The 15,552-nt window shown below is 36.8% G+C and overlaps 2 protein-coding genes across 2 annotated transcripts in view; one reads left to right on the top strand and one right to left on the bottom strand.

The window, feature by feature from the left end:
- LOC134677155 (uncharacterized) overlaps nt 1-7,742 on the top strand; it is a 36,733-nt gene extending 28,991 nt beyond the window's left edge. Inside the window, exons 6-7 of the mRNA XM_063535614.1 lie at nt 2,507-2,799; nt 3,714-7,742. Of these exons, the coding sequence (XP_063391684.1) occupies nt 2,507-2,799; nt 3,714-3,885 (465 nt within the window). The 3' untranslated portion in view covers nt 3,886-7,742. The remainder of the gene's footprint in view (nt 1-2,506; nt 2,800-3,713) is intronic.
- Nucleotides 7,743-8,175: 433 nt separating this feature from the next.
- Nucleotides 8,176-11,322, bottom strand: LOC134676983 (histone acetyltransferase p300-like). The gene is made up of 4 exons (XM_063535358.1): nt 11,176-11,322; nt 10,130-10,294; nt 8,970-9,142; nt 8,176-8,690 (listed from the first exon to the last, which is right to left on the bottom strand). The coding sequence occupies exons 1-4, from the start codon at nt 11,188-11,190 to the stop codon at nt 8,555-8,557; spliced, it is 489 nt and encodes a 162-aa protein (XP_063391428.1). The 5' UTR covers nt 11,191-11,322; the 3' UTR covers nt 8,176-8,554.
- Between the last annotated feature and the right edge of the window lie 4,230 nt (nt 11,323-15,552).

Here is a 15,552-nt window from a genome sequence, read left to right as displayed (position 1 = left end):
TTCCCCAAAATAAAACATTAAAATACAAAAAAATACCACCCCCCCCTTTATCTCCGAAACTACTGGGTCTAAATTTTGAAAATAAAATAAAATAAAATAGTTCTCGTAAACCTAAAAATAGGGACCTGGAAATTGATTATAATTAACTTACCCCCTTTAATACCTCTTTAAATATTGATGGTAGCGAAAAAGTGTACAGAACCTTTTTTGTGGACAATTTTATGTTTAATATCTATGTAGAACATTGTTTTGCAACGGGCCACCGTTAACGAGCTATTTATGAAAAACAAAAAAAAGTGACCTGTGAACTGATTGTAATTAACTTTCTTCCTTTAATATCGCTTGAAATATTGATCCTAGAGAAAAGTGTTCTAGATGTTTTTTGGAGGAAATTTTATGTAGATAATTTATTCTTAAAAACTTATTTCGCTATGGGGCACCGTTTACGAGTTATTTACAAAAAACTAAAAAGGGACTTAAAATTGATTATAATTAACTTACCCGCTGCTTTGTCTTTTTAAATATTGATCCTAGCGAAAAGTGTTCTGCATGTTTCTTGTAGGAAATTTTACGTTTATTATTTATGTATAAGATTTTTTTTGCTATGAGTCATACTTTTCAAATTATTAACGAAAAAATAAAAACAAGGAACCTTAGAATTTAGTATAATTAACTTTCCCTCTTTATTATCTTTTTAAATATTGATCCCTGCAAAAAGTGTATTGAATCTTTTTTGTTCAAAATTTTGTGTAGATTATTAACGTCTAATAACATTTTTTGATATTGGCCACCGTTTATGAGTTATTTACGAAAACCTAAAAAACGGGACCTTAGAAGTGATTATAATTAAATTTCCCGCGTTAAAATCTCTTTTAATATTGATCCTAGCGAAAAATTGTACTGAATCTTTCTTGTAGGCAATTTTATGCATATTACTTATGTAATAGAACATTTTTTGCTATGCACCACCGTTTAAGAGTTATTTACGAAAAACGAATAAAACGGACCTTTATAATGTCAAATATCTCACTTCCGGTAAGGATTTCGATCGAGCAACCGGCAAATTCGGATTCAGCGGGGTCTAATTAGGTTAAAAAACCTGGTTGCCAAAAAGTAATATGATTTGCCAGTCGCATCAAGAAGGAGAGCGATTTTGATTTTTTTTGTCTAGTCTAAGACAAGAGTGCTCACTCCATACATCAGTTTTGGTACCAAAAAATTAGTATTTTCATAGTCGAGCATCGAGTAGCGGAATTATCAGTACTTTAAGAAGTAGTACTGTCAAATGACAATAGATGTAGCACCGACCGGAAATTCTTGTTGTTGAGCATTAGACTTTCCGGTCGGTGCTACATCTACTCGTATTGTTACTATATTTCTCTATGGTACGAGCCAGGATTTGAACCCGCGACCTCCGGATTTAAAAGTCGGACGTCAGATCCACTCGGCCACCATATACACTCGCTTATTTGTTATCAAATAAAAATTGTTCTTAAATTTTTGGACGCCAATTACCGATATATCCGCACCGCAGGTCCAACGCCAAAGACTGATTAATCAGTCACAGAGCAACATAGATCTACGTGCATATGCATAAATTTCAATTTCAGTTTTGACGCTTCGGTGACGTGTCATCCGAGTGACAGCTTTTGTGTTTGACACGGCGTGGAGAAGGTTAATTTTTAGGGTTCCGTACCTCAAAAGGAAAAAACGGAACTCTTATAGGATCACTCGTGCGTCTGTCTGTCCGTCTGTCACAGCCTATTTTCTCGGAAACTACTGGACCAATAGAGTTGAAATTTGGTACACATATGTAAATTAGTGACCCTAAAATGGACATGTTTTTTTTTTTATAATTTGAAAATACATAGGTTAGAAAATAGCCAAATAATGACCATTCCGAGTTATTTGTTGCCCACCATAACCCATACTAAATTTATGGTGGGAAACAAACAAAAAGTGAGACTGTGACAAGGACAAGCAATAGTACCGCTTTCTCTGCTACTCCTACTGAAAGTTCTATAAGTGTATCTCGTTCGGTCATTTAGACCCTCCCCCGTTTCATCTCTATATTATTGTACCTCTATGATCAAAATACATTGTTAAAAACCGGGCAAGTGCGAGTCGGACTCGCACACGAAGGGTTCCGTACCATAATGAAAAAAAAAGGAAAAAAATACAAAAAAAAAACGGTCACCCATCCAAGTACTGACCACGCCCGACGTTGCTCAACTTTGGTCAAAAATCACGTTTGTTGTATGGGAGCCCCATTTAAATCTTTATTTCATTCTGTTTTTAGTATTTGTTGTTATAGCGGCAACAGAAATACATCATCTGTGAAAATTTCAACTGTCTAGCTATCACGGTTCGTGAGATACAGCCTGGTGACAGACAGACGGACGGACGGACAGACAACGAAGTCTTAGTAATAGGGTCCCGTTTTACCTTTTGGGTACGGAACCCTAAAAATTGGGTAATTTATGGAACCCTTGTTTTATAATTCCAGATGACCAACGGCCGACTCTCAAGCACGAACGACAGCGACGACACGACCCCCAACCCCCTCGAGCCGCACGTCACCATCATCCCCCACTCGCCCTCCCCCAAACTACCCCACCCCCTCACCATACCCCTCCTCAACCCTATAGCGATGGAGCAGGCGCGGTTGCAACAGGACTTCCTGATAAAGTTGAACGAGTTGTCGAATACGCCGCTCAATTTGAGCCATTTGGAGGGGAGAAATGGGGATGTTAAGGATAAAGAGGAAAAGGAGGGGGGGAATGCTACGGAGGAAGAGAGGTATGAAAATAATTATATATTTTTTTACTAAACCACAGAATAAATAATAGTACTAAGTACAAGACTCACTCTCTAACAAAACGCGTCTGTTACGATCAGGACAGATATGGCTGCTAGGTGGCGACAGCTTATGGCTAGCCATCAAAATTGGTGTGGAACGGACGTACTTGTAGCTACCTGTAGCAAAGCGACGAAATCGCGGAGTGAGCTACGCCTGGTATGACCTCACCCCTCAGAGTTTAGTCAGGGCACAGTATAATAAAGAATACTATCGTACAGTATGGACACTCCCTGCCTCCCGTTGAAAGTGCCGCCCACCCGCTCTCGGTTACCTCACAGTTACCGGCTGGCAAGGACGCGACGACGCGGTGCGCAGAGCGGAGGCCACGTAAAATATTCAAATTTTAAACAAACTTTTACAAACCTATCAGATCACACTGAAAACAACACAATATCTATATGAACAAAAAATCATGTTTTCAATCATGTTACGTAACATTTTACTTACTTACTTCGCTGGCTCAGCGACCCGAAGTGGATCTTGGCCTCCGACACTAGATTACGTAATATTTTGGTGGCCTGAATTTCCTTACAAAAATTTTGTTACTTCGTTTATACTGATTCAAAATAGGAAACTATTGTTTAAATCGAGCTTACGAGTAGATCCACCTTACAGCATAATACGATTCTTATTTCTTCCTAATTCGCGTAATGAGTTTTGAGTCATTGAGGTCATCGAACTTGACAACAAAATGGCGGGAACCCTAGCACGTCTTATCTCACTCACAGAAGCATGGTACGCGTTCACCTACACGAGCTTAGACTGTGTGCGTAGGAACGCGTTTGTTTCATACATTTGATCGCCAGTGTCCGAGGTGTGGTCAGGGATAACTAACTTATTGTTTCTTCCACAGATTATACTTCACCGCAAAACGCCAGCACGCCATATGGGAGCACGAAGCCAAAATGAAGATCCTCAACATGGAGCTCAAACAGAAGGAGGAAATCTTTTCACTGCAAAAACAACTTTTTCTCATAGAGCTAAGGTTGAAAATGGATTTCCTTGAAAAGGCCAGTGGTAAATAAGGGACTGAGCATGCTGTCACTGAAATTTGCCAAAATGAAATTTAACCCTTTCACCGCAAGGCGTCTATAGACGCGCACGGTTACAGTTAACCTTTGCGTTATATTTAGGAGTGGTATTCAAAGGGTTAAAATACTTTTCTTCCGCCACTGTCTTCGATAAGTGACAATGAATGTACATTTTAACACTTTCGCTGCCGTTTATGCCGGAGCCCCGTTTATGAATACACATACGTGCTTTGGCAGTGATTGTGTTAAAATGCACCTTAACGCAATGTTATAAAGAATAGATTTGCGTGTAGGCGGTTTATAGGTTATTTTTCTATTGAACTCTTATGCCTAGCAATGATTTAATATGATTATTCATAAAAGTCAAACATAAGTGACGGCTTGCAAGGGTTCAAAAGTATTTGAGATTTATCATGGCTTCCTACTGTCGCACCAATAAAAGTCTGCAGCGGATTTGATAGCCCACGCAGCGTAAGTGTTATTTATACGTCATAATTTCATAGAAGCTTCACGTTTAAAATGACACTTGCACTGCATGGGCTATCAAAATCGCTACAGACTTTTTACGGTCTGACTATAGCTATTAGACATATGCGCCGCTGTCCATAAATTGATCAATTGATGTTATATTTATTCATTAAACTCCCCCTCATTCATAAAACTTTACGGACCAGATTTAGTTAAATAATGTTTTATCCCTTTCTCACAAATACATAAGTCAAAATGGCAGATAAAGACAAAACGATTCATAGCTAATTCAGGCCGGTAACGCGTTTATGAATAACACCAGTAATGTATTACGAATTTTTAATAGTCTGTCTACGACACGGCCATCCTGTCGTTCTGCACGTCCCTGTGTGCTTACTCTTGTAATCATAGAAACGAAAATGTGTTCCGATTAAGGTCCCATATTGAATTGAACGATTGTTTTGATGGGAAAGCCAGGAAAAAAATAGACCTAAATCAACCCACGAGTTATAAACTTATAAAACTTTATTTTTACTAGCATAAAAAATGTTAATCGACGCATATGTCTACTAGCTACTCACATGGCGTAACGTCATTTTTTTATTTTATTATAGCAATGCAATCTAGTTATAATGTGCCATTTTCTCATAAGTTTCCCTATTATATGAAAGGCATACAATGACTGAAGTGAAACACTTTTCTCTTAATTCGCTTCAGTCATTTTAAAGTGATATTGTCATAACTTCGTTTTTTAATGTGCAATAATTTTACTATTGACAGCAATAATGTATAATTTGTCTGTTAAAGGAAAGTTAGGTATACGAGGTGGTAATATTCGGTGCGGTTTGTATATTGACAGTATACTTTTTTTTTAATACTATAGCAATTCGAAAGCTAGACATTGAAAGGGTTATTTTTTATATGATATTTTACTTTTAAACTCTGTATATACGCTGTGTTACCTTTAGGTGAAAGAAGCCAAAACATGTGAAGTAAGTTGTGATGCACAGTTTATGGTGTCATTATTTGGAATAATTGTACAAAGTACAATACATATACAATAAATAAATACAAATACAAATATTTTAAAAGTGTTTGGCAAAAGTTTTTATTCTTATTTTAGACAAATACGCACCGAATGGGTAAAAAAATGTGATCAAAAATATCGTTATTATTTTTTCTAATATATTTTCGCATAGCGTTTTATTTTGTAACGATTTTACTTTTTAGCATAGACGTATAATGTTCTTAAGCAACCATTTTCCGCCATAATGTTGATTTTTATAGTATTATATTTTATATATTTTTTTAAGGCAGCTTTTATTAAAATTGTATATTTAAAATGAGAAACTGCCAAATAAGATAGCGGATTTGTTACTTTTTAGTACTTAGAAATGTTAAGTTTTCAATATATTATACAGGCCGTCTATCGAATTTAAATATCGACAGTTTCAAAACATTTTGCTACTTAAACACCAACCACCAAACCATTTTTTTTCTATAAGAATATGGACTATATTTAAGGACTTACGAACAGAAGGAAATAATGATAACCTCAAAAAATCTTATGAAAATAATAACTACCAAAAAGTTTTTGCCTGTTGATGTTTAATATGGGTATTCGTACTTTTGACAAAATAACGTGAAATTTAGTGAAAATACAAAGTGAATATACCTAGTCTAATAGTTATGTGAAGTAGTTATCATAAGAAAGTATTTATTATGAATAAGTACTGTAAATGTTAGGAAAATTGGCTAATTGTACTAATGGTAATTATGATAATTGCCTTTATTGACATCGAAGGTTAAGGCAGTTATTTTCCTTGTTTTTGGTTATTTTTTGAGTGCCAAGCGTCTACCACAACACAAGTTATTACTTACACCAAAGTAACATAATGTTTTATGTATGTTCGATTATAAAAAACTTTTTTTTTATATGCTAAATGCTTAGAAATGGCTAAAAAAGTATAAAATTATACTTTGCAGACTTATAACAGAAATACGAAGATGTTTGGACGTCAAATGACGTCTTGAAGGCGTGTTTCCATCGACGTGATATGACGTTCCTGGCGCTCAAAAGCTTAGATATGCGTTTGATTTATATATCCATAGATATAGCTATTCGTAACGCAATTGTTCGGTTCGAAATTTTAACTACTTCAAATAACTAGCATCTCACAGTCCAATTTCGATATCATTTTTCGGTTTTTTTTTGTTGGGCTGAAAGGTGCTGCAGTCAGAAAATGTGCCAACACATAAAATTGTTGATATTTACATATCAAATATCAACAATTCTTACGAAAAAGTAGTTATTACATAAATAAGTACTATGTGGGTCTTTTTGTAGGTAACCAGCGCTTTAAAAGTATTCAAAGTCTAATGTCACATATATATGACAAGTGTTGGATTGGATTGGACCCCTAAAGACCCTCTAATAACGTTTCACAATATGTGCAAACGTATTATTATAGAAGCAAAATACGTAAAAGCGTAGCTAAATATGTATTAAGTATTGTACAGTATGATATTATTTTTTGTAGTTACTATTAAAGTTAGAACGAAATAAATTTACAGTACAAAAAAAGTAATTTTCAATAAAAAGATACCTCATGTTAACAGTGTATTGTAATGATAAAAAATAGTTGAATAGTTGTTAAAAAAAGTGAAATTTTAGATCCATTTTTGATGGGGGCGACCTACACCTACCATTTTTCAGTTTTATTTTAATTTTAATAATATTATGTGTCCAAAAGGGTTGTCATATATTCTCCATCGTAATAATAGACTAACATTTTTTTTCACCATCAAGACAAATTTATATTTGCGGTAGGAAGAATCATTTCTTGATATTAAAAACACGCAGTTGTTTTTTCTTATACGCAAATATAAAATTGTCGTGCTCATTAAATACCATAGATAATAAACTTTGCTCAATGTACCCTGGCAACCCTTTAAAATGTATTAGAACGTTTCATAGCAATAATTTGGCATCAGTTGGTATGTGATGTTTTTAAGTAAGATCTCAGTACAGTAAATATTATAAAATGTCGATAAAAGTTACCATTATATTGTAAACAACATATATTTTAATTATAGAAAAATTACTTAAGTTGCAATAATGTATGTTTTTTTGGTTCGTCTGACCAAATACTCTACTTATGTTCACGAACAAAATATATTCAAGGGAAGCAGAGTACCTTAGTTGACGGTTTCGTTTTAATGTTTAATGTCAGTTTTTTTTTAATATAGTATGGTGACTTTTGACGACATAATCCATTTCAGTGTTAATTGCAAGTATTGAAATTCTTTTGTAATATTCTAGTTGTTTTAAACAATCTGACAATTCGATATTATTGAAATTAATAAAGAATTTATTTTCTGTTTTGATGGATTTTATTTCAACATTTCGAAATGAAATGAGTACCTAGTTTAGACATCAAAGTTTCATGGTTTCTTCGGAATGGGATTAAACGGTGATTATACCTTGTTTTTTAGCATTAAAAAAATGTACCTTATTATAATAGTTACGTCAAGAAAATGTGTCATTGACCTCGAAGGCTCGAATGATACGGAAACTTACAGATCGCTCACGAATTTCGAGGAATGTCCGTTATTAGGGTTCCGTATCCAAAGGGTACCAGCGGGACCCTATTACTAAGACTCCGCTGTATGTCACCAGGCTGTATCTCATAAACCGTGATAGCTAGACAGTTGAAATTTTCATAAATGATGTATTTCTGTTGCCGCTATAACAACAAATACTAAAAACAATAAAATAAATATTTAAGTGGGGCTCCCAAATACCAAACGTGATTTTATTGCCGTTTTTTTCGCAGCAGCCTGGCAGGGTCGCCATGTGAGGTGGGACGTAAAGGCAAACAACTGCTTGCTATGATACTGGTATAATGCCTCTCAAATGATACATGTGTAGCCTTATATACTCTAACACTGTATATGTGTGGGTTAAGGCGTAGTACACACTACAGTACGGAACCATTAGTGCGCGAGTCCGTCTCGCACTTGGCCGGTTTTTACACTTCCTCAGGCTGGCGTTGCAGGCCGCGTAGCCAAGATGCCAATCGCTTACGCTCCGTAGGTAGCGATCGAAATGCAACTGTCACTGTCGCACTAATATGTAAGAGTGATAGAGAGACAAAGCTTTTCGTTGTCGAAGCGATAGCGATTGTAACCTTGGCTAGGCCGGCTGGCCCTTCTTGGTCATCTCTTGGCACATTTTCGCAGCCATCATACGGTAGTAATTTTCAAGAGTGTCCGCCAAATGATAGATGCTTTTCTCCACTGACATCAAATCAGGTATAGTTTCCCTGTCCCTGTAATCAAAGATATAAGAGTGTATAGACGGTTATTGTCACTTAAGTAATCCGATAATTCATTGTCCTTACCTATACTCTGTATCTTTAGGTATTTAAATAGAAGTAAACAATTTGTAAATTTTCGGGTTGTTATATCGACGTCAAATGTCGTCTTTGGCGTCGATGTCACGATTTCGCGTTGACGTCAATTGCCGTTTGTGGCGTTCAAAAGGTTAATTTCTACTCTTTTTTGCCAACCTGGCTATCCTACACTTTGCTCTCTCTCTATAGACTTACAAAAGCTCCACTAGATGGCGCCTTTTTTCCTCTCTCATTGACTGGTGCCACTCTTTTGGCGTCGTCCCTTTAATTGGTGAGCAGACTGGACAGGCGCTGTTGACACATGTTTTCCAGTGTCGTATTAATTGTCTTGAAGATATGCAGTGTGGTATTCCACAAGAAATGCCTTCCTGAAGAAATAAAATAAATCAAAAAATATTTATAGGACATCCTGGTATTGGTATTGCCGTCCAGCGTGGCAATGCCGCCAGCCTTCTTGGCACCCTGCCCCAAGGCACAGAACTAGAGCCAGTTTTTTATTTATAGGTTATTTTAGTTTACATTGTTGTTAGTTGTAGCTTTATGTAGTTTTTAATTTTAGTTTATAATTGTTTTTTTTTACTATAGTTGGACATCCTTAATTCCTTACACAAATCATAGACTAATAATTATAAATAAACAAAGAGTGGTAACTCTATACATCATTTTTCTTACCAAAACGCGAGTTATTTCATAGTTACTCGTCAATACTCGTACATTAAAATTAACAACTTGATCAGATAAAAGTTACATTTTGTATGGTAATGCAGCAGAAAATAGGCAAAAATGGTGTGTCCTTGACTTTTGTACGGGAGAAAAGTTTTTTTCTGCTTTTTTCTTTGCTAGGGACACAAAATTAAGGGTTTAAAAGTTGATTCACACACAGGCAATAGGACCCTAAGAGTTGGGAAAGCAACCTGTATAAACCCTAATGAATAATCAATATGGGGAATTATCTATGAAAAGGGACCTTATTGTCGATGGCGCTTACGCCTCACAGCACCGCGCGGCATTGTATTTATATCGGACCATCTTTAATAATGGCGTAAGCGCCATCGACAGTAAGGTCCCTTTTCATAGATAACGTCACATATTATGAGGTACTAACAGTGTCTGATTTGCAGTCTTAGTCGCAGGCCCTGTAGCCGCCCCTTTCTCAGCATCCATCATATTGACTTGACTACATTTTGAGTTAAATATTTCTTGTCATCATCGGCAAATTTGTCGACACAATTTTCTGCACCTAACATCTTGTTATCATCGGCAAATTTTTTGACACAATTTGCTGCACCTAACATCTTGTCGCCCTAGGCGCGGGCCTACAGGGCCTTAGGGCATATCCACCACTGGGTACTAACTTGGCAAAGCCTGAGATGAATGAGAACTGCTTTCATATCCGAGCACCGAGGCAGTGCGCACTGCTGAACCCCCCGTTCCTCACATTTGTAAGCATGCAGCAATAGAATTAACTGCTGCCAAATCAACTTCCTTGTCTCTTCATTAGAGAGGTGTCCAACTGGGTCCTATAAGATAAGATGTTTATTTGTATAGTCATGTACATGGGATGTTATTACAGTCATACAGGAAGCTTATATGTGTTGTTCCGAGTAATGGCTACTTTCTTCTACATATCTATATCAAAACTATGTTTATAGGTATTATGATCAGCTAAATTAACAAAATGCATGCTACTGTAGGGTAGCATGCATTTTGTTAATTTAGCTGATAGTAGTAAATTCTTTAGCGCCTAATGTAATCAATCAAAACTGGCAAACTAGAAAAAGTGCCATCCTGCGAGACAGGCATAGCCTAGTGCAGGTGTCACGGGCAATTTTCATATCTTGCAACAACTTTAGCAGTGTTAAACTAGAATAAGTTTACCTAACTTGTTTAATCATGTTTCACTGTATCAATAAACTATTTCGATTTTGATAGTTTCGGAGATATAAGCCGCCGCGCCATAACACTTTTCCGTTACATCAGTTTTTGATCCGAGCCCCTCTACGGGTTTTTATGGCTCCTCTTCACGTTGGGCCAACGCCAACGCCAACGAGGGACGCATTTATGCGTTAGAGGGAGCAAGTGATATTGCTATCTCATTCTACCGCATGGCTGCGTCCCTCGTTGGCGTTGGCGTTGGCCCAACGTGAAGAGGAGCCTTTAAAGACGTTCACCTACGTTTCACGTCAAAAAGCCAAAGATAAAAAACTAGGTATTATAAATCGATTCATATTATCCAGCTCTCAACGACCGAACTGAACTACAAGGAACTTAATTGACCGATTGACCGAGAGCGGAGCGCTCTCTGTAGTGACCGAGCAAGCACAAGCCTAGAATAAAACACAAACACACGTAATAAACATAGCAAATTCGTTCTAAACATTAGGTATGTTTTAATGCTTACGTTAGGCACATCCATGATTATATTGTAGCATTTCAGTTGGGTGGTCTGTCCAAGCCAAAATAAAACCAAAGAATAACCCGACCCAATTTAGTTTATTTAATTGAATATTTACGTTAATCGACGATCGCGGATCGATGAAGAAATTGAAGAAAGATCACGACTCACGTCATCTCATCTGTCAGCATCAGCTGTCACTGAATGTGCGTTATGATATTTCCATCAATGCGGCAAAACGCCATTAAAAGTTCAAGATCTACTATAGATAATTTACATAATCGATAACTAGATCTATCAAAAGCTAAGTGAAAGATTTTTCGGTTTGTGTTATTGATTTAAATTTGTAAAATTTTTACTTGTAACATAAAAAAACTTAATTAGTTTCGTTTAGGGCAAATATCCGAACGCTTAGGACAGAATGTCACGAATGTCATAAAGGCCTAAAGGCCAGTCCAGACGGGAACATTTTTTTGTCAATCTGATTAAATTGTCTGATCAAATCAGGTGGTGCGGGCGCAAATCGCGCAAACGCTCGATTACCGATAACTTGGAGGTGCGGGCGCATGAATACCAATTTGTGACGACATTTTGAAGCGATGAAGTTACTAAATAAAGGCCTCAAAATAACTGATAGGTAATATTTTTAGGCAACCGTATATACAGGGTGATTCAGGAGACGTGAGCAGGACTAACACTGCGCATTTCGTAAATTATAAGCAACTGTTTCGTATTATGCCGGCTACATACGTAACGATAAATCGTTGCGATAAAACTGTGCAGTCCGACTGTGCAGATAAATCGAACCGTGTGTATGACAAATCGTTGTCGATTATCGTAAGGATTGACGTATGTAGCCGGCATTAGTATTAGTGAGGTTAACGTTAATTTTCTAGTCGTGTTGAAAAAAAAATTATCAATTTATTTACGACATACATGGTCACCCTACAATTACAATACTAAACTACCGATATTCTGTGTCAAATTGAATGTCATCACGGTCTGGTTACTTTTGAAAACTCGTATCTCACTCAAGTTTGATAGTTTATTTTCTTCGTAATCATAATGCTGTCATTACGGTTAAAGAGGTTTTATGTTTATTAATTAGGTCTTGTAGGGTGACCATGATTGTAGAGAATTAAATTTCCCCTCACCAAAAAGTTAAAAAATAGGAAAAAATGTGGTTGTTTCACATAAATACGACGGTGATCGATCAATTATCAGCTACTGAGTGTGCAGGATTAGTCCTGCTCACGTCTCGTGAATCACCCTGTATGTATTACGATTTAAAAAAACTATACGATTTTTTTTAAACTGCTGGCTGAACGCACTGGGCCTTATCTAAGACATTCTTGATTGATTGATTGATTAGATTGATTAGATCATCGTATTCTGGCGTTGAATTATTCAGTTTTCCTGGTGGAAGTCCGTTTTTCTTAAACTTCCACGTAATTTCCTGATGGTTAATTCATTTGTGCACTTTCACTGACTTTGTTAGTTTGTTAGAGAAACTAAGCAATGTGCGTAATTCCAATTAGAGTCGGACCAAGAAAAATCTGCAGCGGATTTGATAGCCCACGCAGTGCAGTGTCATTTATGCGTCATCATTTCATAGAAGTTTGACCTTTAAAATTATAAAATACGTTGTTTCATGCTCAATCGCGCAATATCGGCGAACCGATTTGGGTGTAATTTGACCGATTTGACATAGAGCGTTTACATATTCTCCGACCCGATATCGGATGTCGGATGATCCTGAAAATCAGCTGAGAGAGTGCCACTGTTACAACTAGGATTTTAAGTGCCCGTAGGGTTATTTAAATAGGTAACGAAATTAAATATTTCAAAGGTATATTAAATTATGTAGGTATATACAGAGTGTGGAAAGATAAGTCGGGCCCTGGAGGGAAACTACCTTAAATACGTAAGTTGGCTCATTTTACATACAAGGATTTACCTACATAAAACTCGCTTGCTTCGCCCGGGACTCGTACCGACTAAAAATTCAAAAAATAAACACTCTCAATTTTATTCTACTAGTCGATACAGTTAATGTTAATAATAACATTTCTCCAAGAAACATTAGGTCTTACAGTCGTCTTTCGTACAAAATATCCATTAAAACTAATATTTAGTACTCAAGATTGTTTTAGACATGAAGCCACATTGAAGAAAAAAGAAAAATTCTTTGAATGCAGTTTTGTTTATTTTTAAAAATAAAGGAATGTCTCCTTTACATAGTAAAATGAGGCATTTAAGGTAGTTTCCCTCCAGGGCCCGACTTATCTTTCCACACTGTATAATAATTAATTTGCCCATCCCTGGTCTAGATAATTAAGGGTTTGAACATCTGGGCCGCTCCGATGTATCCGATGGCGGTTGTACAACAAATAACGACTTGTCACATACAGGTTTCGTATGTGGCCACTGTGCCAGGCGTGGCTCACTCCGCGATTTCGTCGCTTTGTTACAGGTAGCTAAAAGTACATCCGTTCGACCCCAATTTTAGGGTTTGCCATAAGCCGCGCGTGGCGCTGTCGCCACCTAGCGGCCACATCTGTGCTGATCGTGACCGACGCGTTTTGTTAGAGAGTGAGTCTTCTGTACCTAGTACTATTATTTATTCTGTGACCATGCCCATAAGTAGGCGGTCCGTTATTCTACAGTTAGGTACCGGATCGCAAATTCGCAATGCAATGTAAAAACTGATGTTACTGCACAATGTATTAAAAGTATCCGTTTTTATTGCTCTTGAGTGTATTTTGAGTTTCTACATCCTTATTTTGACGGACATTTGAATGTACAAAATGTCCGTACATGTTCGAGGAAACTCGTTTGTCTTCTTAATACATAGCGGTCATCTTTACAGAATAAATCAGCTTAGTCACTAAACATATTAAAACGCCACTAGGTACGTTCAAATAAGTGTTTTGTTCAATGCTATCGGACAGTAATTAAATTAAATTATTATTATTTTATATTTATGTGAGCCTGGACTCATAATACTTTAGAGTGCCCCACTGATGGGTAAAGGCCTCCCTCCTCCTCCTCCTCCTCCCTTTCCACGAATCCCGGCCTCGATCCGTCTCCCACCAGTTCCTATCAAAGGCGTCAAGGTCGAGGTTTACCGCGACCCCGGGTGTGATGTGGGGCCCAATTGGTTATGTTAGTCCACAAATTATTTGACATTAATACATAAAACTAAAATAATAAGATACTCAGAATGACACAGTCACAGTATAAGTACACATCAAAACTACCACTTGTAACTACTTTAATCTTACAAGAACATAAAAAGAGTAGGTCTGACTCATGTTACGTGTGACGTATAATAGGTGTTCTGCCTTTTCGCAGAACTATTTTTGGCGGAATTTCATTTGCCAACCAACATTTCGCCGACGTTTCACTTTGACAACTAACGATTAGCAAATTTTTGTATGACAACGTTTCAATTGGTAGAATTATTATAAAGCAGATTATTATAACGCCTCTAAACTTTTGGAAGACTTATCATTTGTCAAATCTTTCACTTGGTCGAACAACTCTTGGACGAATAACGTTTCGTTGAAGCTACAGTTCGCTTTTCATACATTAGGCAAGTTACAAATAAGGAAAAGATACATACCAAAAAATCAAAAATGGCCGAGTTGTTCGACTTTTATAATGTATATTTTAATATTTGAAGCCAGTGGCAGCGAGCGAGTGAAGCGAGCGAGCAAGACCTTCCTGGGCAGAGCCGACTTGGACATGGTTAGGTTAGAAGACTAAGGCGGGAGCTTGCTCCCGCCTTAGTCTTCGAGGTTATTTTTTTTTCAACAATCTAAAAAACGTAATTACACAGCAACTTCCGGGTCAAATATCCCAACTTTCGTGTCAAATATCTCGGCCATTTTTGATTTTAGAGAAAAGTTATTCTTTCAAAACGGCCCTCCTTTGGCACAGTCTGACCAAATGAAACAATTGGTAGACAATAAACAACTAAGTGTATATTATACCAGCTAAAACATTCTACGACATGAAAGTTGGCATTTTGAAAATAGGCATTATAAAACACAGACCAAACGTTTAGTTGGTAAGTGTGCGGTTGGCAAATAAAAAAAAACCATTTGATAAGTGGGAAATGAATATTCGGCGAAATGAAATTCCGCCAAACGTGAGTTGGGAAGTGATAATCGGCCATACCATTTTCGGCGATAAATAAGAGAACCCGCATAATAACTAGCCTTAAGGAATCCTAGTTAATGTTACCAGATACAAATTTACAAAATTCCTGACATGACATGTCAGGAAAATTCCTGTCATCTGGTAACCCTAATACTAGTTGACTAAGATCACGATAGCGCGTTGGAGGGTCTGCCATCTTGTATGTGCACAACATGTACA

The sequence above is a fragment of the Cydia fagiglandana genome, chromosome 25 (genome assembly GCF_963556715.1).
Source record: "Cydia fagiglandana chromosome 25, ilCydFagi1.1, whole genome shotgun sequence".
NCBI lineage: Eukaryota > Metazoa > Arthropoda > Insecta > Lepidoptera > Tortricidae > Cydia > Cydia fagiglandana.
This window is presented reverse-complemented; position numbering and strand designations above follow the sequence as displayed.

Coding starts and splice junctions, on each gene's coding strand:
- LOC134676983 (XM_063535358.1), bottom strand. Junction 9,143..10,129: donor TTCATCTCAGGCTTTGCCAA/GTTAGTACCCAG, acceptor TTATTTCTTCAG/GAAGGCATTTCTTGTGGAAT. Junction 8,691..8,969: donor CGCCATCTAGTGGAGCTTTT/GTAAGTCTATAG, acceptor CTTTGATTACAG/GGACAGGGAAACTATACCTG.